General features: G+C 32.6%; 3 protein-coding genes and 1 long non-coding RNA gene across 7 annotated transcripts; 2 read left to right on the top strand and 2 right to left on the bottom strand.

The window, feature by feature from the left end:
- Positions 1 to 321: 321 nt before the first annotated feature.
- Positions 322 to 8,398, bottom strand: LOC148625129 (proteasome assembly chaperone 3-like). Its single transcript, XM_088568435.1, has 4 exons — positions 8,274 to 8,398; positions 1,454 to 1,555; positions 1,086 to 1,172; positions 322 to 666 (listed from the first exon to the last, which is right to left on the bottom strand). Exons 1-4 carry the CDS (start codon positions 8,310 to 8,312, stop codon positions 520 to 522), a joined length of 375 nt encoding a protein of 124 aa, XP_088424561.1. The 5' UTR covers positions 8,313 to 8,398; the 3' UTR covers positions 322 to 519.
- LOC148625128 (transmembrane protein 14C-like) lies at positions 8,347 to 11,895 on the top strand. The gene is made up of 4 exons (XM_088568437.1): positions 8,347 to 8,460; positions 9,527 to 9,628; positions 10,644 to 10,731; positions 11,752 to 11,895. The coding sequence occupies exons 1-4, from the start codon at positions 8,388 to 8,390 to the stop codon at positions 11,795 to 11,797; spliced, it is 309 nt and encodes a 102-aa protein (XP_088424563.1). The 5' UTR covers positions 8,347 to 8,387; the 3' UTR covers positions 11,798 to 11,895.
- An 8-nt stretch (positions 11,896 to 11,903) lies between these two features.
- On the bottom strand, positions 11,904 to 27,132 carry LOC148625126 (p21-activated protein kinase-interacting protein 1-like). The gene is made up of 9 exons (XM_088568433.1): positions 26,990 to 27,132; positions 19,119 to 19,284; positions 18,548 to 18,668; positions 18,067 to 18,194; positions 17,506 to 17,588; positions 16,892 to 16,954; positions 16,030 to 16,127; positions 15,647 to 15,749; positions 11,904 to 14,687 (listed from the first exon to the last, which is right to left on the bottom strand). The coding sequence occupies exons 1-9, from the start codon at positions 27,053 to 27,055 to the stop codon at positions 14,232 to 14,234; spliced, it is 1,284 nt and encodes a 427-aa protein (XP_088424559.1). The 5' UTR covers positions 27,056 to 27,132; the 3' UTR covers positions 11,904 to 14,231.
- On the top strand, positions 22,744 to 26,900 carry LOC148625127 (uncharacterized). Of its 4 annotated transcripts, none has more exons than XR_015919863.1 (3): positions 22,744 to 23,506; positions 24,628 to 24,666; positions 24,878 to 26,900. It is a non-coding gene; the product is annotated as an uncharacterized LOC148625127 (long non-coding RNA). The 4 variants fall into 4 exon arrangements; XR_015919864.1 differs by having other exon boundaries at positions 22,744 to 24,666; positions 24,878 to 24,933; positions 25,341 to 26,900; XR_015919861.1 differs by lacking the exon at positions 24,628 to 24,666.
- Positions 27,133 to 27,202: the final 70 nt, after the last annotated feature.

Below are 27,202 nucleotides of genomic sequence, written 5' to 3'. Positions count from 1 at the left end.
TTTGCCAGACATTTGGTCAGACACTTTAATATTTTGCCAGACCTTGAAAACTCAAATTTTCCCTGTCATTGCCTTTGATCTTGCACATTTACAGAAGACTGGGTTTCAATTTTGAGTCTGTATGTTGTGACATGTACATGTATTTGTTTCTGTCAGTTTTCTTTGCACGGTCTTGGTTCCTTACTCAAGTCTGTGATTACCCTTGATTAATGACAATCGATTAGGTTAATAGGACAATAAACACTTCCTTAAAGGGAAACCAAATTTGTTTAGCTGTTTTAGAAGACTGCTATGTGATAGCAAAGAAAAATGCACAAAATATTTTCATGACAGTACTCAGTTTTAATTGATAACAAATGATTGAAGTTATATAGTTTTCATCTTCTTCAACACAAAGTGTGCACATTCTATGGTTTACTGTCCAAGATCTCTGTGACCACATGGTCTAGACAACTGCTTCTGATGGCAGGAAGCTGTAGCCAGCTCAGTTCCAAGTTTTGATTCATAATTCTCCAAATTTTATGTTGCACTTACAACAGTTTTAACAACATCACTGATGGCTAGAACTGTATCTCTGGATGTATCTTTCAGGGACATTCCTAAGATTATAGATTTGGCACTATCTATCTTGGAGACTATGTTCTTTGCTAGGACATGAGTAAGGGGCTGAAAATAATATGAAAATGTGTATAGAATGTTTCATACAGAGGTAAAGTATAAGTTTTAAGTATGCTCTTGAAAGCAATTTGTTTTTGATTACCTCAATGGTAAACTTGACAGTCTAGTCATAAAATTTAGAAGACAAGGTTATTCCCTTCAAATTGTAAAATGCAGTATTTTCAGTGTTCAGTGTTTTTTTTTATAAGAAATTCTTTTTCAATTTACCCTTTAACCAATTATCAAACAATTTAGTTTTGCATTTTATATAGACTCCTATAAAATGTATTTCTTATTTTGTTAAAAAAAAGTTATTAATGAAAATGTAAAAGGCATTTGAAGATATGCAACAGACATATTGAAATTTTAAGATTTCTTCATTACATGGGATGTAGATTGGTGTTGTTTAATTCTGAACTAAATCATACCTCGTCCACTCCTAAAAGAATACGAGTTGAATACATGGGTTGTCTCCCTGCTTCCTCATCCAAAACTACATCTCTCTGTATCTCAACCTACAACATATCAAACAAGTGTCTCAAATCTGTGTTAAGAAGTACTACTACATAGTATCTAAAACTATAAATTTCAACAGGTTGATTGAATTTCTATTGGACAAATTAGTTTATACTTGATAGACTCAAATGGAAGGGTACTGACTATTACACTGAATTATTCTTTAACTTTTTTGAGGACTAAAGGGCAGGTTAATATGGGTCAAGATGACAAGTCTTTGTTGTACAAAATTACTGAACAATACATTGATTCTTATACACAAAAATATAATACTTCTTACCATTGTTCCAATCTTGTTGATCTGAGAAACAATAATGAATAACTTGTCCTCAAAATTACTGCAAAGAACTTGAGTACTGTATGCACCAATGAGCTCTATGGTCTGAAAAGTATCACGGAAATTGCTGAAAGCGTATTTGAGGTCATGCCTGAAAACTCAAAAACCCATTATCAACATATAAGGTTCCATATACACAATGTATCCATGATGTAAAGTTTGATATTCTTTAATTCAAAGGCAGCTTTCTTACTGGTACATAGATATACATAGATCACCAACCTCAAAGTTACACAAAATTTAAGTAATTGTTAGAAACGTGAACAATGGATGACAGATCGACAGATTGATTAACTACAGTTGAACACTGAATGGCTGATATTTCATGCATTTTAGTACAAGAAAGATTTACCAATCAAACAGACTCTTCTTGTACCAGTCGAAACACTCTGAGTCTGATTTTTATTGTGCTGTCTCATGGAAGAAACCGCCAACCAGTCATGAAGTTAAAGGATAAAATTATTATATTCTGTAAACTACATTTCTTCCTTGATTATAACATCTCAAGACAACACTGCCAAACTACTTACATGTACATATAAATGTATAAAAGTTGTTTTTTGTTTTTTTTCCAAGACCCTTACATTATCATAGTACATATCCATTGGAATTAGTGGAATGGATATGAAAAATAATCAACTTACACAAAAAAGGCAGTATTACCGTAGCTAGTTGAAGAGGTGTTCTTTTATTTAAAATAATCAAATATTGTAGAAACAAGTGCCTATACCTGGCTGCTAGATTGTTACACTTTTGAGAATGGCATTCCAATGCTTGAAATCTTTTTATTCTTCAATGAAAATTATCATTAGCTACCTTTGCAAGTGCTCAATACTAGACTGCTGCCAAGTAGAAATTTTTGTTTGAAAGTCATTTGTATGGTTTATAAAACTCATTTGAATGATTTTAAAATTTGTTTGTACAATTTAATTGTATGATTTTAAAATTTCTTGGTATGATTTGTGTTTTAAAAAAAATTACGATATACAGTGGATTCCGCTTAATTGCATAGCCTAATTGCCAGTAAAAATTATGCAAATAACCGGGCTATTCTTATAATCGAAATTACGATTTTACCGGAAGTGTGAGTTCAGGTAAGACGACGATACTGTGGATCAACCAGGGATATCACTGTTCAACATTTCTGATCTGGTATTTAATTGTTATAGACCTTCTCATTGTATTGTTCTTTTATCAATAAATAATAATATATATTGTGATTGTCTTGTTTATTGACCTTCTTTACGTTGTGTGTATTTATAAGTAAAACCACGTGTTTCTCATCTATAAATAGTCAAGTAATTTCCTGACCTTTCTACGAAAGCAAATCCCATATTTCAGCCAGGATTCAGGATGACCCCGGGGTTAAGATATAAGATATTTTAACCAGGGGTCAAAATATCATATGACACCGGTATGCTCTAGGTACAAACATAAAATACACACTGGGTATATTGTACTTGAAACCAGTCAATTAGCAGGAATTGCATATTGTATACATAATTCTCATTACAACAAAAGCAACACTTTGAACTGAAGTCCCAGGAGTTTCTTTGCATTTAATTTTGCCAATTTTTTTTTTTTTTTTTTGAGATAAAATACATCCAGGAGAGGCATAAATGATGCTCTAAAACGCTATCTCCGCGGAGCTTCGACGGGGCTTTGCCCCCCTGGACCCCAGACCACCTGCCGTAATTTTGCCTACACTTCAATTTGGCCTCAGCTACACGTCTGTTTAAAATTACATGCACAAATTTTTAAATTGAATGAAAGACTTTTTAAATCATAGAAATGACTCAATTTTGTTGTAATCACAGGGAATAATAGCTGTCAATGTCATATAAAAAATTATCACGAGCCAAATGCAAATTCGATTTGACTGAAAGGTTTCACTAACTGTTCTTAAGAATCGAATGCATGTGGTCTACATTTATAGCAATGGCACTTGTCCTAATTAAGTTAGTCCCTATACCTGTAACTATGCCTATGCCAACGGTACTACGAATCACCGGAATGCCCCGTAATCACCGAAATGCCCCTACAAATCACCGGAATGCCACCGAAATGCCCCTTATTTTGTTGTAAAACTATTAAAATTTTATAAATATTGATTCTATGAGATGTTATGAGGTATATCTACATAATAAAATTTTGATATTTTTACACGAAGATTTTTTATTGAAAGAAATAAATATTAGCATCAAAGAAAGATAACTCCACCGAATACTTGAATTTTCCTCTAGGTAGTATTTCAGAAACGTAAATAAATTGAACAGCGTTTTCTTTCAGCTCGTCTACAAGGTTTTTGATGTTCTTTACTATGTCATTTGGTGAGGAATTATCACAAATGTCATTGCCACCAACTAAAATAATCACTATGTCAGGTTTGAAAATCAAGATTTCGTTTATTTTGTTTTGTGGAATATTATCAGCACGCATTCCAGATACCCCAAAGAATTTTACTTCTCCTGGAATTTTTAAGTCACCCTCACAAAATTTTTCAAGTCTAGACACGTAACTTGAACCCACTAGCGCTACTTTGGCCATTTTATTCCAAATGTCCCAGAAGGAGGAATGGCAATGAAATCTTTTTTTGGAATTTATATACAGATTCATAACTAATTGCTATGAGTAATATTCACTCAGAGTGTCTGATTTTAGATGAATAATTGATGAGTTATGTTCAGCTAAATGTCAAATTATTAGTTTAACGGTAATTACCCGGCTTAGATTGAGCAAGATGCAAAGCCGACTAATTATCAACAATCATTTTCTATGAGTAGAGTTCAGAAAATCACAAATTAGAATAACTGTACGATGCATATAATGTGATAAAAATTATTTTTAACTTTAAGAAAAAAAAAAGCGATGTGTTCATAGACGTGTATTTAAATGTTTATTATTCCTGATTTTAAATTTTGAGAGATTAGGTTTTTTTTAATAAAAATTTTCAATACAAACACCGAATTAGTGATTCCTGAAAGATAATAGATGTCAACATTCTGTTTGCAGTGGGGTGTTAATACCTACCGTAAGGAGAACATTACGCAACATTATGCAACAAATATATCTAGCAAAAGATGGCTTCATATAATTGAGCCATACGGTTAATATAATCATGTATACACAATGGCATAACATGTATATACATTGGTATTTAATTAATGTTACAATTTAGCAATTCTACATTTCCTGACATTATAATGGAAATAGAAACCTGAAAACGTTCTTTACTTTTTAAATATTTAATATTCATATGTTGAACTTAGAATAAGTATAATGGATTGTACCAGGCCTTCCTTTTAGAAATGATTTCAATTTTTCTTTTTCCATTCTTATGTGAGAACTTGTAGTACCGCGTTAAATACACGTATATGAACACATCGCTTCGATGATATTAATCTTTTTGTTTCTTTCAATTACAAATTCGTTCAAAGTGATTTTTGAGATTATCTGTTTAATACATTTCAATCGTTTTATTTTAGGCTCTAGGCGGTTTTAGACAGCAAACCCAGTGTAGTGAAAGCGGCTGCGACATCTGAATCCTTGTTACTTGAGACTTACGGTGTGAAACTTCCTGAACCGACCGAAATAAATAAAGCTCATTTAACAATCGACTCTGTGTCTGTTGACATTTTAAGGATGTATCATCCTGTTCTGCTTTCTAGTGTGTTCCCAGCAAAGACTGTAGGTGATGGTAACTGTATGTACAGATCTGTGTCAAAAGCTCTAACTGGGACTGAGTCCTTCCATGTACTGTTAAGGTTACTTTCGTCCATTGAGATCCTGACCCATCCACAGTTCTACGATACCGCGCACCGAAAGCACATCGACCTTGTCAAAGACAACAGAATCGTGCCCGGTACATACAAAGACATTATAATTGACTCTCTCAAAATTAACGCATATTCTAGTATGATGCACATGTATGCATTAAGTGCTGCACTAGGCAAACCCATCAGGTCATACTACCCACCTCAGTTGTTAGCAGAGTTTGTGTCAGAACCTCATACGAGGAAAGTAGTTGGTAGGAGTGTAAATGTATCTGAACAACCGATTGTTACTCTCATGTGGACACAAATGATTTTTTCAGGTCATTCATTTTCTCCCAATCATTTTGTACCCCTGATTAGTTTGGTAACTGAGGAACCATGTTCTGTTGTCACACTTGATGAGTCGTATGCTAATTCAGAATTAGACAATGTAGATCAGTCACTTCCAAATGTTGCAGATCAATCAAATGTTGTAGATGACCCAATTGTTGTAGATCAAATAAATGTCAGTGCAGACAATAATTGCACAAGGGTTTCAGATGACGATGACGAGAGTGAGGAACACATTTTTTCTAATTTTATTTACGACGATTCCGTCCATCCTTTTTCCAGTGGGTGTCTTCACAAGTCCTTTTTAGATGTAAATGACCTATTACAGTATTTGCAAACTTACAATTTTTCTAAAGCCCATCGAAATATAGCTGACCACATAAGCGAGATTGACAAATTAGTTGCAAATGGCACATCAATCGTGAAATCAATTGTTAGGGATCAGGGTAAGGCACCATGCCTTATCTTGTATACAGACGAACAGATGACGGACATTAAAAACTTGTGTTGTACAGGCCAATCAATTTTAGGAATTGATAAGACCTTCAATCTGTGTGATATGCATGTAACAGCCACATGCTACAAGCAAGTTAGCGTAGTTTCTGACAATACGGGGGATGCACCAATTTTTCTAGGCCCATTATTTATACATGACAATAGCGACTTTGAATCATATAGCAATTTCTTCAATCATCTTCGTACAAAACTAGCAGGGACAGACAAATCAAATCTTGTTTTTGGGTCAGACGAAGAACAAGCCCTTGTGAACGCAGTTATCACAGCATTTCCCGAATCTACACATCTGCTCTGCAAACGTCATCTATATCAAAATACAAAGCAGAAGCTGATTGATGACTGCGTTGACAAGGCCGATAGGCAAAGGATCTTAGACATGATTTTTGGAAATGACGGACTAATTAATGCTGACGATAGTATCTGCTTCGACGCAAAATCTGATGACATAGAAGACGCATCTAGAGAGTTGTCAGGCAAATTTCACAGGTACTTTCAAAACAAATTGAAATCAAATTTGAAAGAAAAAGTCAACAAACCATTATGTACCGGGTTAGTAGAAAACGCATGGACTAACAATAATTCAGAATCTCTCAATCACATCTTAAAGCAAGCTATAAATTGGAAATCGAAACCCCTCTTAGACCTTGTCAACATCCTGACAACTCTCATAGAGGCCCAATTTAAAGACATTAGGAAGGCAATCGTTGGCACAGGACAGTTTAGGCTTGCAAAGACCTACGAACACTTTGGGGTGACAAGGACTGTTTGGGTATCAAAAACGACAGAGGAGCGTGACAGACACTACAAGCGTTTAAGACAATTTATTCCCAAAGACAAAATGACTGTTACTTCTACGGACGGTAAAATGACTGTAGTTCAGCCCAGGTCACTAGGCAAAAAGATTGGTCAGCACAAACGAAAAATTAACGAGAGGACAAAGACATTCAAAAAAACGAAAACAAAGTAAATGTTCAGCTAAGTGAATGTTCAGCTGTTTGATATTAACAGTGCGTACGCCGTATCTTGTTGTTGAGATGCCCAGAAATGGGTAGGACTCCACTGTTACTATTAAACCTCTTCGCATGGACATCTAAATTATTTTTTTCAGTTTATTGGGAATAGGTTTTTTTCTGCCACACATCTTGTCATCGTGATTGTTTTTTCTTTTTGTTTGTTTGTATTATATTATATATTATATTATCGTCTTTATTATCAATCAGATGAATTTTAATCATGTTATGTGATTTAAAATAGTAGCTATATGTCATATGCCTGAGACGCTTCTTAAATAGTTGCTGAATGATTTTACATGCTTATTATCATTTATATTTTTATGATGTGTTAATCCTTACATTTTTTTAATAGTAGCTTCATATATTCTGTGTTTTGTAAGAATTTGCTATCTGCTTTGCTGACATATTATTGACTGTGTACCAATAAAAAAATATCATGAACTAATTTCAGCATTTAGTTATCAATTAAAGTCTATGAAGTATAAATCATATTGAGTTTCCACCTGATTACTGGTAATTACTAGAGATTGCGCAACATAGTCTTTATCTCCAATGCGAGTTATCGCTCTTTGAACTAATTGACGCTTCGAGAAACAACACTTTAAAATATTTAATTATGGTAGGAATTATGCATTTATGAAAATTTTAAGCATTAATCTTTATGAAATTCATCATGTAAAGTCATTTGAAGGGGCATTTCGGTGATTTCAATGGGCATTCCGGTGATTTGTAGGGGCATTTCGGTGATTACGGGGCATTCCGGTGATTCGTGTTACCCCTATGCCAATGGTATTAAAGTTATGTACAGTGGTATTTTAATTCCGAGACGAGTGCAAGTGATCTAGGATCAATTTAGCTACTGACATTGTGATTCCTGGTCCTTATTCTAATTTCAGTGTGTGGATCTTTATAAAAATGCTAGGTTACACACACGCACACACACCAGTATTTGATATTCACAGTCACATAATTATTTTAAAAAATCAAAAAATAAAATTTAATTCATGGGTATTTATATAGATTACAAATCCTTTTCCTTGATCACCCAAGCAGATTATATAGTAAACAATATTTTATATAAAATAACAGTCACGAAAAAGACGATAATAATGGTATAGAAACTGTTAATACCTGTTTTGTCTTCACAGGAAAGTTAGTTGAACCAGACATTGTTTTCTCTCGATTATCTCCCCTGATTGTGACAAGGGAGATAAGTACGCCCACAGAAAGAAGGAAAGAGAAAGTATGACCGACTTCATCAGCATTGCATACGCCGTAACGGTGACTGCAGGCGGCCTCCTTGGTTATGTCAAAGCAGGTGACTAACAGTTTTATTTTAGAATCATATGCTTGTATTGTCATTGCACTGAAACTTGAAATTAGCAACTTTCTGACCCGGATCTTAACCACATGTTGACCGCTGGCCATTCTTAAACCTTTCTCAACAAATATTGACTTAATTCAGAAACACTATACAAAGTTACATCGCTGGAATAATATGCTGAGAAAAAAAAAACACTCAACTCGGATCTCAGCTGGCACCTACGATATAAATGCATACGTCAAATTCAACTTATCTGTTTTTTTGTCGATTTTGGTCAAAATTACTAATTAGGCAATTCAAATAATACTCATCGACCTATAATCCAGAAAATACATAGCACTCCTTGAGGCTTTCAGGTTTCTTGCAAACATGATACCTAAATGAATGCTAAACACTCACCAAACATTCGATAAACGAACGTTTCTATTGTGCATTTAAACGAATGCACACAGCGTGCATTAAAACAATAAACGAACAATGAAAAATAATAATACTAACAAATAATGACGAAAGAAAAATAGGAAAACATATAAATAAATAATAGCAAAAAGTATAAAAATATTAGTTAAAAATCAAGGAAATAATCAAATTACAAAAATAAACACATTTAAAGAAACACTCCGAGCGTGTTTAAAACGAACGCAAAACAGTGTGTAAGTGCAAGGTAAAAGATACACGAATGCTAAAATGGGAAATGTGCACATTTCAAGGAGTGTATGACACAGAAAATCTATGTAATTAACCTCTCTGATAACGCCACTACTAATTTCAGTGAACACTTTTTATAGTAGTAGAAATGAAGTGAGCTTATTCTATTAATCCGTTAATCCATTGGAATGCTAAATTGAAGTCAGTAAATTCATTTGTATGTAAATTACGATATTTCTATAGTAAATTCATGTATTTACTGGCATATTTTAGTAAATACATGTATTTCCTTGAAGCAGAAGAAAATTCATGTATTACACATATTTATTGTAGCATATACATGACTTGCGCATTTCAAAAACTACTTAAAGATGAATACCATTAACTTATGTCATCCATAATGTTTTCATAGGTAGTGTTCCATCCTTAGCAGCAGGAGTTATCTGTGGTAGTTTGATGGGTTTTGGTGCATACCAGACATCTCATGACCCTAAAAATGTTGGTCTTTCACTTGGTAGGTACTTTTCTAAAAGATTTTATGCACAATGTATTTTGAAAACAAAAATGTATTCAATCATGTAATTAACGAGAAAGATGATTATTGCAAGCTAAATGTTTTGTGAACTTCCATTTCAATCTTAATTTTCAGAATGCCATGTTTATTATTAAATTATCAATAAGAGATAGAGAAGCAGGGAAAACAGATGATGTGTCAAAAAGAGAAAAATGCCACCGAACTGTGAATAAACTGCTTAAGGCACAGTGAGAAATTTTCTCCCTTCCACTGGCCACTGTAACAACAAATGTACCTGTTCATTAAACTAGGCATCACACTATAGCCTAAACTTATGAAAAAAAATCATTCAGAATCCCACAATATTGATAAATTCTAAAGGTTCAGTAGAGTATATTCTAAGTTGGGAAAAGGATGAGAATGGTTTAATTCTATTGAAAAATTAATTTCCCCCATTTATTTTATTAAAGATCACAATGTATCAAGTAAACAGTAATTTCTCCAGGTTCCCCATATCATTCATTTCTTTTATTGATTGTCAAATCATTAATAGGACATACTTGATGAACTTACACTTAGAAGAAAGTTGGGAAAAAACATTTCCTTATCACCCCATGTATGATTCTTAGGTGCACCTGTAATGTCAGTTTTAAAAGCTCAGTAGAGCTTGTGTTGTAATATTTTACATGTATGGACTTTAAATAATGCTTTTGAACTTTGAACCTGTACTTTATACCTGTTTAGATCTTAAGTCAGGTTATTTAAGGCATGACTGTGATATTTTTTCAGTCTATAAATAACCTACCTCAATCACATGGTGCACACTAAATAACCAGAAGTGTGCACCACAAGCATTGAGATTATTTCAAGTATCAAAATTCAGTAGGTAAATCATTAAAAAAGTTTGATGACTTCATAGTCACATTACAAAATTTGGTCTATGAGATGATGGACAAAATTTTTTATCTAATCAGAAAGCGTCTTACTTCTGAAATTTAATTATAATGTATTACAGCTACAAGTGCCTTGTTAACTGGTGTTATGGGTTACAGATTTATGAATTCAGGAAAGTTTATGCCAGCAGGATTAGTAGCATCACTTAGGTATGTCATTTATCATACATACATGTACATGTTGTTTTTGTGTGTTCTTTAAAGAAAACTCCTGTTCTAGAAGTACTCTTGTAAATTTTCTTTTCAAATTAAAATGGTAAATGTTATTTTCAAATCAAAGGGTCCACAACCTAATACATGTAATAAGATTACTTATGTAAGTGCATATTGGGTTAAAGTTTAAAGGTTTCCAGTCTTGTGAATTTAATGAGATAAATTTAAATTCTAAAGTAAGCTGGGTGGTTTTCTTCCTTTATTTCTAAGAAGTTACAAAATCTAAATATATGAAAGAACAGTGTTCTATTGACCCCATTGTGTTCTATGATGATCTATAAAGATGCAAAGGCTAAGTAATGTTTACAATATATCAAACAGTGAAAATAATAAAGCAAGATTTTCTAAGATCAATAGGCACAGTCAGCTTCTTCTTTCTGACATGTCAAAGTTGTTGATGATGGCATCCTGTTGTTTAAGAGTAATCAAGGGAACTAAGATTCTAGTGGAAATCAAAGAATGTAATCCAGGGACTAAATTTTGAAGAAATGAAGGTGTGCTAGTAGTTTCAATGTCATGTGGATGTGTATAAGCAAGATTTTTTTTAAATACAAAGGGCAATGACTCTTACATTAATGATCAGTCAGTACCTTGTTTCATCTTACATTAATGATCAGTCAGCATCTTGTTTCAAACTTGTCCAAACTGTTGGTAATAGTATAAATTTTATGAAAATTAAGAAGGAAATATAAGCATGAGAGTGCTTACAATGTTATGCACATGAAACTTAGCAAGATTTTGTAAGTTTGAAGAGCAATAACTCTTACAAAAATGTTCAAATAGTGCCTTGTTTCAAATTTGATCAAGCTGTTGGTGGTAGCAATCTTCAGTATAAATTTTATAAAATTGGGAATGAAATGTATATGTGATAGTGCAAAGGTTGTACATATAGATGCACACAGGGAAGGATGCCTAGCATTTTATTGTCTACACACTGTGTTGTTTTGTTTATTTCAGTATTTTGATGGTATGCAGATTTAGCCACAGAATGTTAACCCAATAACAGCTGAAGCTTTGGTGGCAACCTTGCAATACTTATTGACACTTCTGTTTTTAATGTGTTATGATTGTTTTTTTACATTAAAATATCAATACATATCTGCACAGGATTTGCATTTAAAATTTTATTAGCCAATCTTAAGAAGCTGTTATAAAAAAGGTAGAAATATTTGCATGATTCAAACAAGAGGATTTCTATGGACAAAACAATGCTGTGGACTTTGGATTGTTACAGTGTATCCATCTGCGCTATGAAAACTGATTTGTTCAACTTGTCATAGTTTTCCTTTCCTCTATCGACTACCCCAGACTTGACTTTTCATGATCAACTCGGCGGGTGTTTCTAGAAGAGCTGAGGACGCTTACCCTACAGGTGCATCTGGTCCATACTCCCAGTTTTTAGTGGAGTCCGAGTTGCTCATTTGCTATTGTTCTTTTGTATGTATGATTTTAGTTACTTTATGTTCTTTGTTGTATATGTCTGTTTTCCATGTCTGGTCTTTGTCCCTGGATTACATTCTTTTGATTACCGCTATAACTTTGGTTCCCTTGATTAGTCTTTAAAAAGGAAAATAGACAACACAAAGGAACTTAAAGGTACAATCACAAAAAAAAAAAAAAAACACAAACCCTGTTTAAACCCAGGGGTGAACTCTACTGCTTTGGAAGGTTAAGCAGTTACTGCTGCTTGCATTTTGATACATACTATGCTACTAATGAAGGTCATGTGCAGTGCAAGAGGAAAAACATCTATGAAGCATGCAGATTATTTGTCAAATTGGATATTGATGCTCCATATGATCCACATGGGTCAATCAGGTCTTTGAGACTTGTAACACTTTTGGAGTAGTGACTTCAACCTACGGCCAATATAGCCTTGTCTTTGCATTGAATTGATAGCCTAATTGATGAGTGCAAAAATCATAACATACTTATGAATAATAAAAGAACAATAAAAATGAGTCATCAGTACTTGTCATGTAGTCAGCACAAAGATTAGTTCTATAGTTTATGCTCTGGTCTTACAGTAACCTTATTTTTTTATATTTTAATGTATGTACACAAAGAAATATCTATAGCTACCAAAGCACATTATATACCCATCCCCTATTCATCATTTCAAGTCAGTACTCTAAAATGAACAAGAGCAATACATGTCTAGACCAGCATCACCATCATATAATTGTCAGTATATAAGTAGCTTCAATATGTATATAAACACTAAGCAAGTCAAAAAAACTACAGTGTGGGTTACAAATTTCCAAAGTAATGTACTAACAGGATAATTAATTGGAAAGAGTGAATAACCAAATTATGAATACAAGTGCCCAAGAATGCCTAGATTTAATGTGTGCAGAACTCGTTCCGTGCACAAGTTAAATCTTTATGCGTTCTTGGCACGAGGGATCATATTTTGTTTATTCAAGATAACCAATTAATTATTCTATTTATTATATAGATTTCCTCCATTATTCGTTGCTATTTTCAACATAAATTTAAAATTTTGTGAATGGCGGATTGATATTTGTGTTGTGACATTTGGTGGGAGAAAGTGTGAGAGTGAAATTACCAAATTTTTTTCTGAGTGTGAATTATCAAATTTTCTTTACACTGGGAACATTCAGTAAGTCACTGCTATCTATATAATAATAATAATGAAAGCATACACTGCCGAAAAAATGGCTTTGTTCAACATGCTAAAAATCAATTTAAATTTGAATAATTTTCTCTATTATAGGAGATGCACATCTTCAATGTGTATGGAAACACTTGAAAAATACATGAGTCACCAATTAATCTTGCTTGAGAAAAACTATAGTTTAAAAAAGAAGACATGAGTATTAGAATTTTAATCACCAAAAATACTTGTCTGTTATGCACAGACCTTGACTTATGTAATTTTATATTTTTTTTAAGAAAATAGGTTTTCAGTAAATAACTTCAAAACTGAAAGCCAGTACAGAAATACTGCAATGAATAAATAAATTTTATCGACAGTCAACAGTCATGCCCATTCTTTGATTAGTCAAAATACATAAATTCCACTTCATTTTTGTTTATGGGTAGTCTTTTCAATAAAATTAATTCTACATTTGGATTTTTACTTCAACTTTACATATAACAAGAATAGGTATGGTGTATATGTCAAAGAGACAATAATTCCATGAATATGTCTGCCCAAGCTACCCATTGGTCATCAATGGTCTTCAATCAACGTTGAGGAAACCTTCATACCACATGACAGACTGTAGTGGGCCTCTTAAAACATCATTACACACAGGTACAGCAAAAGAGTTGCCCTTCTTTTATGTTGATACTAACTTTATTTGAATTTCCTTTTTCAATATCATATTATACTGAAAATAAATGAGGAAATGATAGGTTGGCTTCAGAATATAAAATATGCTTGTTTGAAGTATAATCTAACAGTAAGTAATTTAAACTTTTAATTTCTTATTCTTCTGTCTCTGTAAAAATTTCTTCCGCTTTGTAGCCTTCTTTTTTGCGTCCTTTTCTGGGTCAGCAAATCCCTTTTCAATCTGTTTTTCCTCTGCTCTTTTTTGTTTTTCGTTTTTCCTTTCTTTAACTGATTTCTTTTTTAAACTGTCTAAATTGTCATTATCTATAGCTATTTTAGGCTTTTTCTTGACAACAACAGTTTCAGATTCAGTTTTCTCCTGTAATCTCTTTTGTCTTCCTTTCTTCTTTTTGCTATTTGCATCATCAGAATGGCCATCTCCTGCATCATCTCCCTTTGATTCAATCTCTTCAGTAATGTCACAGCTTTCTTTACTCTGCTCCTTGCAAAATGATTGTTTTGGTGAATGAACAGCTATACAAGTCAATCTAAATTTGGAATCGACATTTGCCAGTAAAGTTGAAGTGACAGAATCCTACAAAATAAGGTTTGGGGTTAATTGTTAAGTTATTTACATATACTAGGGTCATTGAATATTGGAATAAACAAACTGCAAAAGAAGATTCAACCAATTAATCTACTACTGGGGATCAATCACACAGCCAAGATGTTACTTCTGCTTAGTTCTTTATTTTAGTTACAAACCCTCCTGCACTAAATTTTGCCAAACTGGATAAAAAAATAAAATTCAAAATGTTGATTGTTTTTTTCTCCTCCAACCCAATGTTTTATACAAAAATGTATAGATTTAGTTCATAACTACATGAAAGAATCTAAATCTTTGCTATTGGTATTGTAAATAAAAACTTTGTCAAGATACAAATTAAACAAAATATTGTTATGCTAACAGATAATCTCCAGAGAAGAAATACATATAGCAGTTGAATTTTTATTCTATCGCCTATCCATGGATTTTGTAATGATATTTCATAAAATTCAAAATGTAATAACTATTAATATGGCCTAATTGAGCAAAAATCATACTTAAATGTTTTATGGACCAATTCAGAAACTGTTTTGAATTCTGGGACTGTTTATGTTCAAGACGTCTATGATTGGTCAAGATTCATTTTACAAGTATGCTGTGTTGACACAACGTTGTTTACAAGGACAGAACCTGAATTTCTGAATTGGTCAATTAGACTAGAATAGACTATCAACAAAACAGAGACAAAATTGTACTTTAATAAAATATAACAAAACAACAGTTTCCCAACCAAGAGTCTGCATTGTTGTGTTGAAGATAACATTTCTGTTTTCATGCATCAGTGTAAAAGTAGAAGTTGTCTAGCTAACAATTAACTAGGTTTGAACAGTATTTAATATGATGTCACAAAATAAACTGTTTAGTACACAAACAAAAGTGAAACTTAAATTTTGTTTGATCAAATGGACAAGAACAGCCCCCTTACAGAATTTAGAGTTCTATTTTACCTGTGTTTGACTTATCTGGTAGAGTTTAATTTGTCCATCACTGGAAGCTGTAAACAGAAGATCCTGCATCTCTTCATCTTTTACTATTTGTACACCTCTAATTCTAAATTAAAAAATTAATAAATCTTTCCGACAATATCAATTTAAACAATATTGAAATTCAAGTTTAAGAAGTATAAGTTGAAAGATTCTTTATAGGATACCCTAAAGCATTTTTAAGTGCTTTAAGATTGTGAGTGCTTTCGGTTTAATTCTTGATCTAATGGATACAGAATGAAGCTGGCCTTTGCATTACTGCATACATTTTGAGTATTTTAAAAGTGTCAAATGATACAATAAGAAATACTTTAATATTTTATGCAGCCTAAAAGATTGCTCGTTACCTGTTAGTCTGTGTATCAATGTGATGGATCTGTTTGTTATCAGCAATATCATGGAACACTACACTGCCCCCTTCACATCCATATACCAATATATCATCCTATATACCACAAATCAAAATAACATTTTGTACTGTTTTTAATAGTCTGCATAAATTCTATAATTTGCTTTTAATAAAAGTACTAATTTATACAATATCTTAACCCATACTGTCAGTTTTAAGGTTTTACTCCATTCTCTTTTTTACACATTTTTTTTTGTTATCTGATTATTTCAAGTAAACTTACACAAGTTAGGTAGTAATAAAGTGAATCCTTATAAAATGAATGAAATATTCAATTAATAAATTTACCATACCAATTTCCTGGAGGTTATACATGAACTATCATTGTTGACTTTATTTCATCTCCAGTAAATAACATGCATAACCAAAGATTGCTATCTTCAATTTTGCTCTTGTAGTGAAAATTTGGATGTAGGAATGGTAATAATTCTAATTTTGCTCTTGTAGTGAACTTTTGGATGTAGGAATGGTAATAACTCCAATTTTGCTCTTGTAGTGAACATTTGGATGTAGGAATGATAATTACTCCAATTTTGCTCTTGTAGTGAACATTTGGATGTAGGAATGGTAATTACTCCAATTTTGCTCTTGTAGTGAACATTTGGATGTAGGAATGGTAATAACTCCAATTTTGCTCTTGTAGTGAACATTTGGATGTAGTAATGGTAATAATTTCAATTTTGCTCTTGTAGTGAACATTTGGATGTAGGAATGGTAATAATTTCAATTTTGCTCTTGTAGTGAACATTTGGATGTAGGAATGGTAATACCCTGACCAATACAAAAATTTAAAAACTTACAGACAAAAATACCAACGTATTTGGCCTCCTCTCTACAGTCACTGTGATATATATTGTTCCAGTCTGTCAAATTATAAACATATGTATCTGTTCATAATTACATCTATACTTTGTATACAAATAACATCTTAAAATTATGATTCAAAACTGCATACAATAGTAAATATTCTACAATATCCTTTCTCAACCTAAGAGAAATAATTCTAAAATTTTAGAAATACAATCTTGTTTTCACTGATACATCTGCATTCTTAATTTTCAAATTAAATAACAGGGCTTGTTACAAAATATTATATAAGTGTATGTATACTGAAAACACCCTGTGATTACACTAAAATAAAATAGCGGGAAAAGATAACTAAAGGATACCCTCTGCTACCACCCAAGTAACTTCAGTCATGAATAAAGTCCCAAATATTAAATGGCTGTGATTGGTAGTTGGAGTGAAAACACTTTTTAATAAACAAAGCCAACACAGACATTATATTTGAATTATGGTACAATATATTTTTTCCTGAACAAGTACTAACACAATGTCAAGTAGAACATGTAGAAAATATTACTAATGGTGCCTGCATTACAAGTAGCATATTTGTTGTTACGAAATGTCTTACCTCTACCTTATAAATGTCTATCTTTGTTTGAAACAAAATGGCATAGTATGTTCCTTCTTTTGACCATGCTACTAATTCAGCAACTATAAATAAAATATTATAACTTTATTCCAAGTGTACAATCACTCTTAACTTCTTATTGTAGGTGGAAGAATGTTAGTAATTTTCACAAACCAAATATTTTGAAAAAATCTTATTTTATCACAAATCTATATACATGTATCACGCAGACAAAACTACAATTTTCAAGCTTCATGTCATTTTAAATCTGGTTTTATATTACTGTGGTCAGTTAACTTGAACAAAAATACAACTTATGCAGTAATATGCTAAGAAATAGTTAAAGGTTATCAGTTTTAAAAGGTTAAAAATACAGAATATTAGATCATATGAAACTTCAAAACATCTGTTTGAGAAAGAACACTGTTTCAAATTAGACAGGTATCACAAAATTATGCCACTCTTCATCACCACAATTTTTACTTTGCACCTATTTTATGAATTAATTATGGTAAGGTTTAGTATCATGATCCGATGATCTATGTAGATGTACAGTTTTACCTGCTTTGAGGTTAGTGGTGTAAGCACATTTCCCTTCTATTAAATTCCATGTTTTTAAAGTCTTGTCTCTAGAAACAGTAAGAGCTAGTTTACCACTCGGATGAACTGAAAGACCATTCACAGCTGACCTACAAAAATAAATGAGTGTACGCAACAAATATTTCTTAAAAAGCTTATCTATTCTACACAAGTTACTGGAGACCAAAACATTATCTACAAAAAGAGTTACTATTTTAACTTATCATGTAAGTAGTCTGTAATGGAGAAATAAAACATGTGACCTAAAAATCTAAAGACTGACACTGAACAATATTTCCAATTTCTTTTTCCAACTTACATGATGATTGATAAATGTGGTATGTATAGTAATACATACCTGTATTCATGTACAGATCACCTAATTCTAATTTTACATGGTTCTAACATGAACAGTTTCATTTATACTTCTGGTTCAAACTGTGAAGAGTTTCAGCATACTTACTTGTGTCCTCGGAGTGTTTTAAGACATTCCCATGTATAATACTTCCATATCGCCAAGGTCCCATCTTCGCTGACACTAAATAAATGATTACCTTTGTAGAACTCTAAACCAACCACAGTACCTGTAAAATAAACACAAAACAATCATAAGTATACCCCATTAGAACAAGTCCCATCAAAATCACTAACATAAACCCTTCTACATAAAGCTACATACTAAATTTAGAATCAATCCATACATATGAAGTTGTGATAATTGTGACAATTTGGTGAATGGCTATTTCATTGGCTATCATAGTGCATATCACATCTCCTATATTTATAAAATTCAGGTGGACAGAATGACAGACAGACAGATGGATTGATCCACAAAAACTTTCCAATATACCACCCACAGTTTGAGAGGGGTTATAAAACTAATATAAAATTGTATTTTTACACAAATTTTACCAGTATTTATTTGGTTTTTTTTTTATTCATTCATACATATCATATAATCTCATCTTTAAAAGTATTCATAGAAAACAATGGAACGACAAATTCTAACTGTATGCATTTCACTGAATGTATACCTGAATGGTGAACAAGAGATCCAAGTTCCAATCTCTTCTTCAGATTAAACAATTTAATAGTTTCATCAGTACCACCAGATGCTAGTATTCCTTTGGATGATACTGTCACTGTCTTGAGGCAGCCAGTATGAGAATTGTCAGTAAAACTCTGTTCAAACTGCAATTTCTAAGACAAAAATAAAATAAAACATATTGTATATATACCATTAATTCTTTTCATAGTTGCCTATAGGTTCTCTGCATGATTAAAATCAGATACAAAACTGAACCATAGTGTCATGGTCTGACAGACCTCACTTTCAGTCCACTAGAGTAATTCATTCTTAAGGATACTCAGTTAAGATAACAGTCTAAAGGTGACCTTTACATGAACAGTATCAGGTCAGCTGCATTGAGTGATTATTATCATAGTATTAATATATGTGTTTTTCCATAATGAACCAGTTACATGTCCAAGGTCTGTAATAATGGCCCAAGGAAGACTGTAATGGACCAAGGCAACACACAGGACTATTACGGTCTTCAAAGTGCCATTATTAATAATCAAGGACATATAACTGGCAATGGATTGGCAAGAAAATTAATGCACAGTAAGTTGTATATGAACAAGGCAAGTGTATCAATAATGTCATCAAATGGTTGATAATAAACAACTACCACATATTTTATTGAAATAGCATGCATGATTGTCTTTCTATTTGTCTTTCACAATTTGTGATGTAAAACATGTCAAACAAACTCCAACATTCAATGTTTTATTGTAACCTCACAAGCAATATACAAGATAACATATACTGTATCAACAAGTAATTAAATAGCGAACTGAAGAAAAACATAATTCATAGCTAAAACTATTAACGATTCATTTCTTGAATGGTCTGTGGTTAATTGTTTGATTGATAATTAAAGTATCTCCCAGTGGCATTACGTCTCAGGCCGGGATTTAAATTTACTAACGCCCCGCGCAGGTCCGGGTGTTAAAAGAATAGGCCTGCAGTAGCGCTAAGCTTGTTGTAAAAGGCGACTAAATAGTGCTCAAAACCCTAGACGGGGGCTAAGGCGCTCTGCCCACAGAGCAACTGGGATGTGTGCCCCAGGTGGTGAAATGGGGTACCCCTGGCATGTTACATGCTGAGGTTGTCAGGCTATAATACGGAAAACCTGACCGCACACCATAGTGGTGCACCGTGTTGGGAAAGATGCCACGTTCCTCGCACATTTAAGAACCCTACTGTGGTATTCTCCCGGAGAAGAAACCATAGGGCTCCGCCACAGGAGGCTAAATTGCCCGACCCTACCCACCTCTCCCTATTTCCAGTGGCAATCAAAATTTGTCGACCCCATTGTCCTTGTGTCCCATCCCTTTTTCATTTCATCATCATTTCATGTTCATTTTATCATCAATTTCATGTTCATTGTCTGAATATAGCTGAAATATTGCTGCTCAGACGTTAAACCCCAACAAACAAACAAACAAAATAAATTTACTAACAGTAGACTGGCTGGGGCTGAGAGGCTACAATATACAATATAATCAACTGTGGCACAAAGCAGGTGTCACCAGGTTAATTAATTCCATGACGACTCAGTTAATTGACAGACTGGATTTATGGTCATACTAAGAAATGCTATTTGTAGAAAATATTTTTGTATCCTTGACAAAATTTATTGTGATAAAAAGTAGTTTTATTATTACATTTTTTAGACCTGCAAATAAAGGTCCATGGTCTTTTCAATATGAAATGGTGCTTTAACTAAATAAGTTGAATTTTTATGAGCTTGTCTATTTACTGACTGCATTGGTCCCACATTGTAAAACTATATATGGTCTTTCAATATCAGTTCTTCTGGTTTGTTCTTGTGATGTCACAAGCAAAAATTTGATGGGAAAATGTCAATTTCTCAAACAAAATTGTTTTTGTCTGCAAAACACATTACATCCAATGTTTATTATAAGAGGTAGACATAGAAAAATAGCAGTTATAACACCTATACTGCTACCACACTCTCCAAAGAAGAGATAGTGGATAACCATAAATCTTTACTATCCTCTTTCAGTCTCTCAACCAAAGACAATGATTGTGATCTACAGTCATGTAATGGATTCCTAAACTCCACAAGAAACCATCCAAACATTGCTACATAGCTGAATCTGCAAAATGTACCACCAAACCACTTTCAAAACTTTTAACTTTTATACTCATAGTGGTAAAAGATGGTCTCCAGCAGGGTTTGGGTAATAGTAATCAGTAATCATTATTGTAATAGATTGTAATCCATTACAACATAGACTTTCCAGTCCTACCACAACAATTGTTACTCCCATAGTGATATTAATTAAATAAGGATCCCGAAAAATTCAAAAGATCTTTTGGAAACCCTCAATTCAAGATTTTAATAAGAATACAATAATATTAAAAACTATACTTTTTCAACTCATTATACATGAACTTCTATTCCCTATACTCAGTTAAAATTCTGACTCAAAAACATAATACATCAATGTTACTCCAAAAAACAGTATACCTCGATACAGATATGTAGTACTTGGTAGAGATTCTTCATACTTTGTTAAAAATAATTGTAAATCATCTTCCAAATATATAACAAAGAAGATGTTTTCAAAATGCTGGAATTTTTCATTAACAACATATTTGTTCTGTGTGGTGGACATATTTTTCAACAAATGGTCAGCATTCCAATGAGAACAAATTATGCTCCTCTCCTCGCTGACCCATTCCTTCACTTTTATGAGGCTGACTTTATAGCTGATCTAATCCAAAGAAAGGAACATCGCTTAGCCAGATCCTTCGATCTCAGTTACCACCATATACATGTAGATGACAAATCATAGTTAAACAATCCTTGTTTCTGGAATTTTATACATCACATCTACCCCAGAGAACTTGAGATAAAATATACTACAGACACTGCGAAGTCAGCCTCATATCTTGACCTACACCTATAGATTGACAGTAAAAGAAAATTACTGACCTAACTATACAACAAACACGATGACTTTTCATTCTGTATTGTCAACTTTCCTATCATCTATGGCAACATCCCTTCAGCACCTGTGTATGGAGTTTTCATATCACAACTCATATGTTACAATGTATGTCAGAGCTTGCTGCAACTATGCAGACTTTCTGTACAACACTAGACTTCTAACTATTAGGCACCTGGAACAGGGTTATGTTGCTACAAGATTGAAATCTTCACTACAGAAGTTTTATGGTCTTCATCCTGACCTCATGGATTATTATGGTGTATCCATCTGTACCATGAAAACCAATTTGTTCAATGTGTCATAGTTTTCCTTTTCTCTTTCATCTACCCCGGACTTGACTTTTTATGAGCAGCTCAACGGGTGTTCCCAGAAAAGCAGAGGACCCTTACCATATCGGTGCACCTGCTCCATGCTCCAAGGTTTTAGTGGAGTCCAAGTTGCTTAATTACTTTTGTTAGTTTGTACACATTATTTTGGTTATTACATGTATGTTCTTTGTTTTGTGTGTCTGTTTTCCATGTCTGGTCTCTGTTCAACAAGAAACATGTTCAAATCAAGTGTCTCTTAGACAGTCAGTAGGAAAATGAATAAAGCTGCCTAACTGGCATAGCATCTCCTAAATTAGGGAGGTCGGTAGTGCGTTTATCGATATTCTTGCGAGAGCAAAATTCTCAATTTTGAGTCAACTTTAACACGTTAGAAAATGGTTAAAAATCCATTGCATGACCAAAAAAAATATATGTAATTGAAGATGAGACATTTCTCTTTCTAAATATACAACTTTCATTGTTATTGGAGTTGATGGTCATTTGGTACAAACGTTTGAAGTGACGATACTTTGAGAAAAATGGCCGCCTGAAAAACTATGTGTCAAAGATCATACCTATTTCAAAATTCATTCCGCAAGCTATTACTGGACCGATTTTCTTCATTTATGGCTTAAATTTTTGGAAATATCTTCAATTTTGATAATCCGGTTGTCAGGCTAATTTTTTTGTTACAAAACATATTTTTTACGTAATTTTAAGGAAAAACATGTTGAAAAAAAATAGTTTTTGGGTACCCGGAATGCACTGACAGTCGGATTCCGAAAATTTAATCCTTTCTGCGTCCATCCGTAACCCTGGTTTCAGAAGAAAAACAATAATAGCTTGCGGAATCGATTGGATATTAGGGTGGTCAGGGCGTGGTTTTCACAAAAATTAAAGCGGGACCGGTTATCGTTCTTGCTAACCGGATGTTACTGATCCGCCATAGCTTCTGTTAAGATTTTCGAACACTCGGGGATAAATGCCTTTTACCGACTGTTTTCTGAACGGATTTTTGACTGGTGGTGCAGACAACGATGGACCTAGGCCATGGAGGCCAATCACTTACGGTAAGTACCTAAATTATGTCTAATATAAGCCTAATCGCCCTGTTTCCGTAAGGTCAAATTCTAGAATGACCTTTTATCATCTGCAAGCTTAAAAACTATATTCACCTTCTTGGAAGGTCTGATTTTCGTTTGATTCTGCATGAGCTGATTTAAAAAAGATCACTCTCATTTAGCATTAGTTGGAATATGTTTCCATAACATTTTTATTAAAGGATGAATATGTAATGAGGTAAATTCTCCCAACGTTTGATTGCAATCCATTCAAAATCTTTCGGACTTTATCGACTTTCCTATATTATCGGAAGTCTCTGTATTTTACCTTGCTTTTTTTCTATTGGTTGGGAGAATCTGCACATATTGCATTTAATTTCCTTGATAATTCAATTTTAATTTATATGTAGTGCCCAATTTATATGAAACTCACATGTTTAAGCATAAACCTTCTTTATATTTATTTTAACTGTTTTATTTATTCAAAATTATCATATGTAGAAAAAAAAATCAACCTTAAATTGCTTCTTCAAATGATACACAACTTTTTTTTCTGGTTTTCATTTTATCAGTTCATATATATTAATTATGACTTTTATTAGAACAATTATCATGTAGCCCTGCTTGTACTTTACTTGATAAATAGAACTTATTTGATGAGATTTATATATGTGGCAATTGCATATTTTACATATGACCTGCATCTTCTTAAGTTTACTTTATATATTCATATTGTACAATTTTTAACAGCTAACTTACATATTCATTTTTTAGAGGATTGTAGATGCTCTACTTATTTAATATTCATATACATGTACAATTGCTTGGAAAAGGTTTAAAATCCTAGTAATATACATTATTTATCATTAAATTTTAATTAATTATGGTTTAATATTTTTTTGGCCTTTTTAGGATCACATTGATTGACTCATAATACCAATCTTTTGTTGTATGTATATGAAACATACTTGTACTATGTTTTTTCTTCTAATTATTGATTTATTTCAGAAGAAAGTATTAGTAAACAGGCTGCCTAAATATTTATTTTATTTTGTCATATAAAAAGTAAACTGTGATGTAAATTTTATTATGATTTAGTTTTATTTTCTGTTTGTTTTTCATCATTTTAGTTTCATTTTGTTGAGTTCTGGAGATATTTCGAATTCATGGTAAGTTAGTTTTTATACTTTGATTTAGTTTAGTAGCTTTATTTATTTTAATAATAAAACTTTTGAGTCTTTTAATTATGGTAACAAATAAGCATTTACATTTGAATCATATATTACTTACAAGAACTGTCGATTAGTTTTGTGTTTAGACTCTGCTTTAAAACTGCCTCACAGTACATATTCATTGAATACCACTACTTGTTTATTTCAGATGGCCTGAGCAGCATAGTGGGCTATGCTATGAGACGAATATGGGTCGAGTCTGAGGTAGGACCATGTGGGGTACAGTAAGTAGGGTAGTTCCAGACACACCTGAACCTGATAACCTGATTGGTAAGAGAGTTCAACACTTGATAGAAGAACCAGACGGATCACGCAGCGAAATTATTCATATTAAGTTATTTAACATATCATTAATATAACCTTATAAAACAATCTTCTTGTTTTGAAATGAAGATAATTATTCTGGAAAAGGAAGTTTGGTGTTTTTAACTCCTCGCCACATCTTTTGTCAACCGCTTTGTGAGCAACCAACATCAAATAGTTTTACATTTTTTCAGATTGTTAGCAAACCAGATTATGATTTAATAGAAAGTAAACTAACTGTAAGTAAATTGATAAGGTAAATGATGTTAATAAGTGTAATGTCCTTATGTACATAATCTCTTTTGTAGATTTGGCAGACATAGTAGATCCTGGTGAAGAAACCCTTCTGGCCTGAAATGGAAACTTCGAAAAGTTCATTAAACTTAATCAAATGATGATATTTTGTTTATTATCATTTAATGTACATAATAGTACACATGAGGAAACAGCTAGGGCTTCAAAGTTCCATAGTGAAAGGATGCGCATTGGTTCAAGTCAATGTATTCATACAAATTTTCTCAATTTCTTGGGAAAACAGCATTTGTTTTTGAAATTTTATTCAATTTTAACATAATAATGAGATTATTATTATGTTAAAAGACCCTATTTAAACAAGAAAACATTACAAGACTACATTAGGAATCTTAGAATTGACCAGACCTTGATATAATATTATTTTGCCACTTTTTGCGGCAAAAATGTATGTTTATTTTGATTATCGTCTGGCTTCATTTAAGGTATAGGCCTAACAAATTTTCATCCACATTAAACATTTTATAGCAAAATAAGATGAAAGTATCTTCATGTGATAGCTTAGATTCTAAGCTTTAAAATGGTACCACATAAGTATATGGTAGGTTGATATTTTGATCAATATAAGCATAAATATGCGGTTTTTTTTTTAAATCTGAAATTTTCAAAAATGTTCGATTTACCCCCATTTTTCAACATTTGCTTGTTGGTTTTTAAATATAATTCAATTATTTCTTGATAAAAATGTGTTTTTACATATTTAATCACAATAACAATAACTGTCATGTGCTAAAAACTGCTTTTAAATTCAAAATGTCTTTTTTTGTCTGACCTTTCGCCATTTTTTCCACTGAAAATAGCTCTAAAATTTACCCTAAAATGTAAATTTTCGACCTCAAAAAATTTTTTTGAGCTGAAAAACATGATTTTTCAAGTCAAGCAACTTTATTGCCACACAAAACAAGTGACAGAAAAAATTAAATATTTTTTTGGAATTCTTAGTAAGCAAAAATGTATTTTTTTGTTGAAAAAACGCATTTAAAAAAAAGGCGGTCTGCCGCAGTGTTTCTGATTCCAATGAAAAACAAATCGGAGGTTTTGACATAATATTTGTTTATTTATTTCTGTTTAATGGATTACTCTTGAAAGAACAGCAAAGTATCAGATTTCTACTACCTTCCAATTTCCAAATATGAATATCCAAAAATGGCACTTTAATTCACGATGCTGTTGACACATAGCAAAAAAAAACTAAGTCCAAAGTGTTTTTTTGCCAATTTTAAAAAAGTGTAATTTTCTTTGTATCTAAGATACAAGTTTCCTGAATGGCTTAAATCAAAGTATGAAATGGCTTTATTTAAATGATTAAGACACAATGTATGAATTTCTTTACCTGTTTGACTTATGTGGGCCACAGAAGTGCCCAAAATGTGACATTTTTGCCTTCGCAAGAAAAATGACCAAAATTTTGAACTTTAAATTGTAATAACTTTTGAACCCCTTGACGGATTTTAAAAATTTTTGCACCAGTAAGTTACATTTCTTGGGCTCTTTCAAACTAATATAAACTTGTACATTTTTTATATACTTCATATTTTGACTGACCTCCCTACCTAAATATGAGAAAGTTTAAGAGATTAACTTTATCATAAATGTGCCTTTTATGTGCAACATTAAATCAGTGCAATTGCCAGTGAGTTTTTACCTCTCCTACTTTTGTTACTCTATACCCAAGCAAAACTTCTTCATAAGTACCAACAACGACCTCCATCTCTACACGTTCTAAATCATTTTGATGTCAATGCACGTGTAGTTGTTGTTGTCTACTCCGGTCCGCAGTTGGCCCGTAATTACTTTTCATATAAACTGGTCCCCGAAAATTTTACGGGTTATACTCTGTTATCGCCCCGCTCTTCAT

This window comes from Perna viridis, chromosome 2 (genome assembly GCF_037379345.1).
Source record: "Perna viridis isolate PV_CMFRI_1.1 ecotype Kerala chromosome 2, ASM3737934v1, whole genome shotgun sequence".
Classification (NCBI taxonomy): Eukaryota; Metazoa; Mollusca; class Bivalvia; order Mytilida; family Mytilidae; genus Perna; species Perna viridis.
Note: the sequence above shows the minus strand (reverse complement) of the source record. Positions and strands in the feature narration are given on the sequence as shown.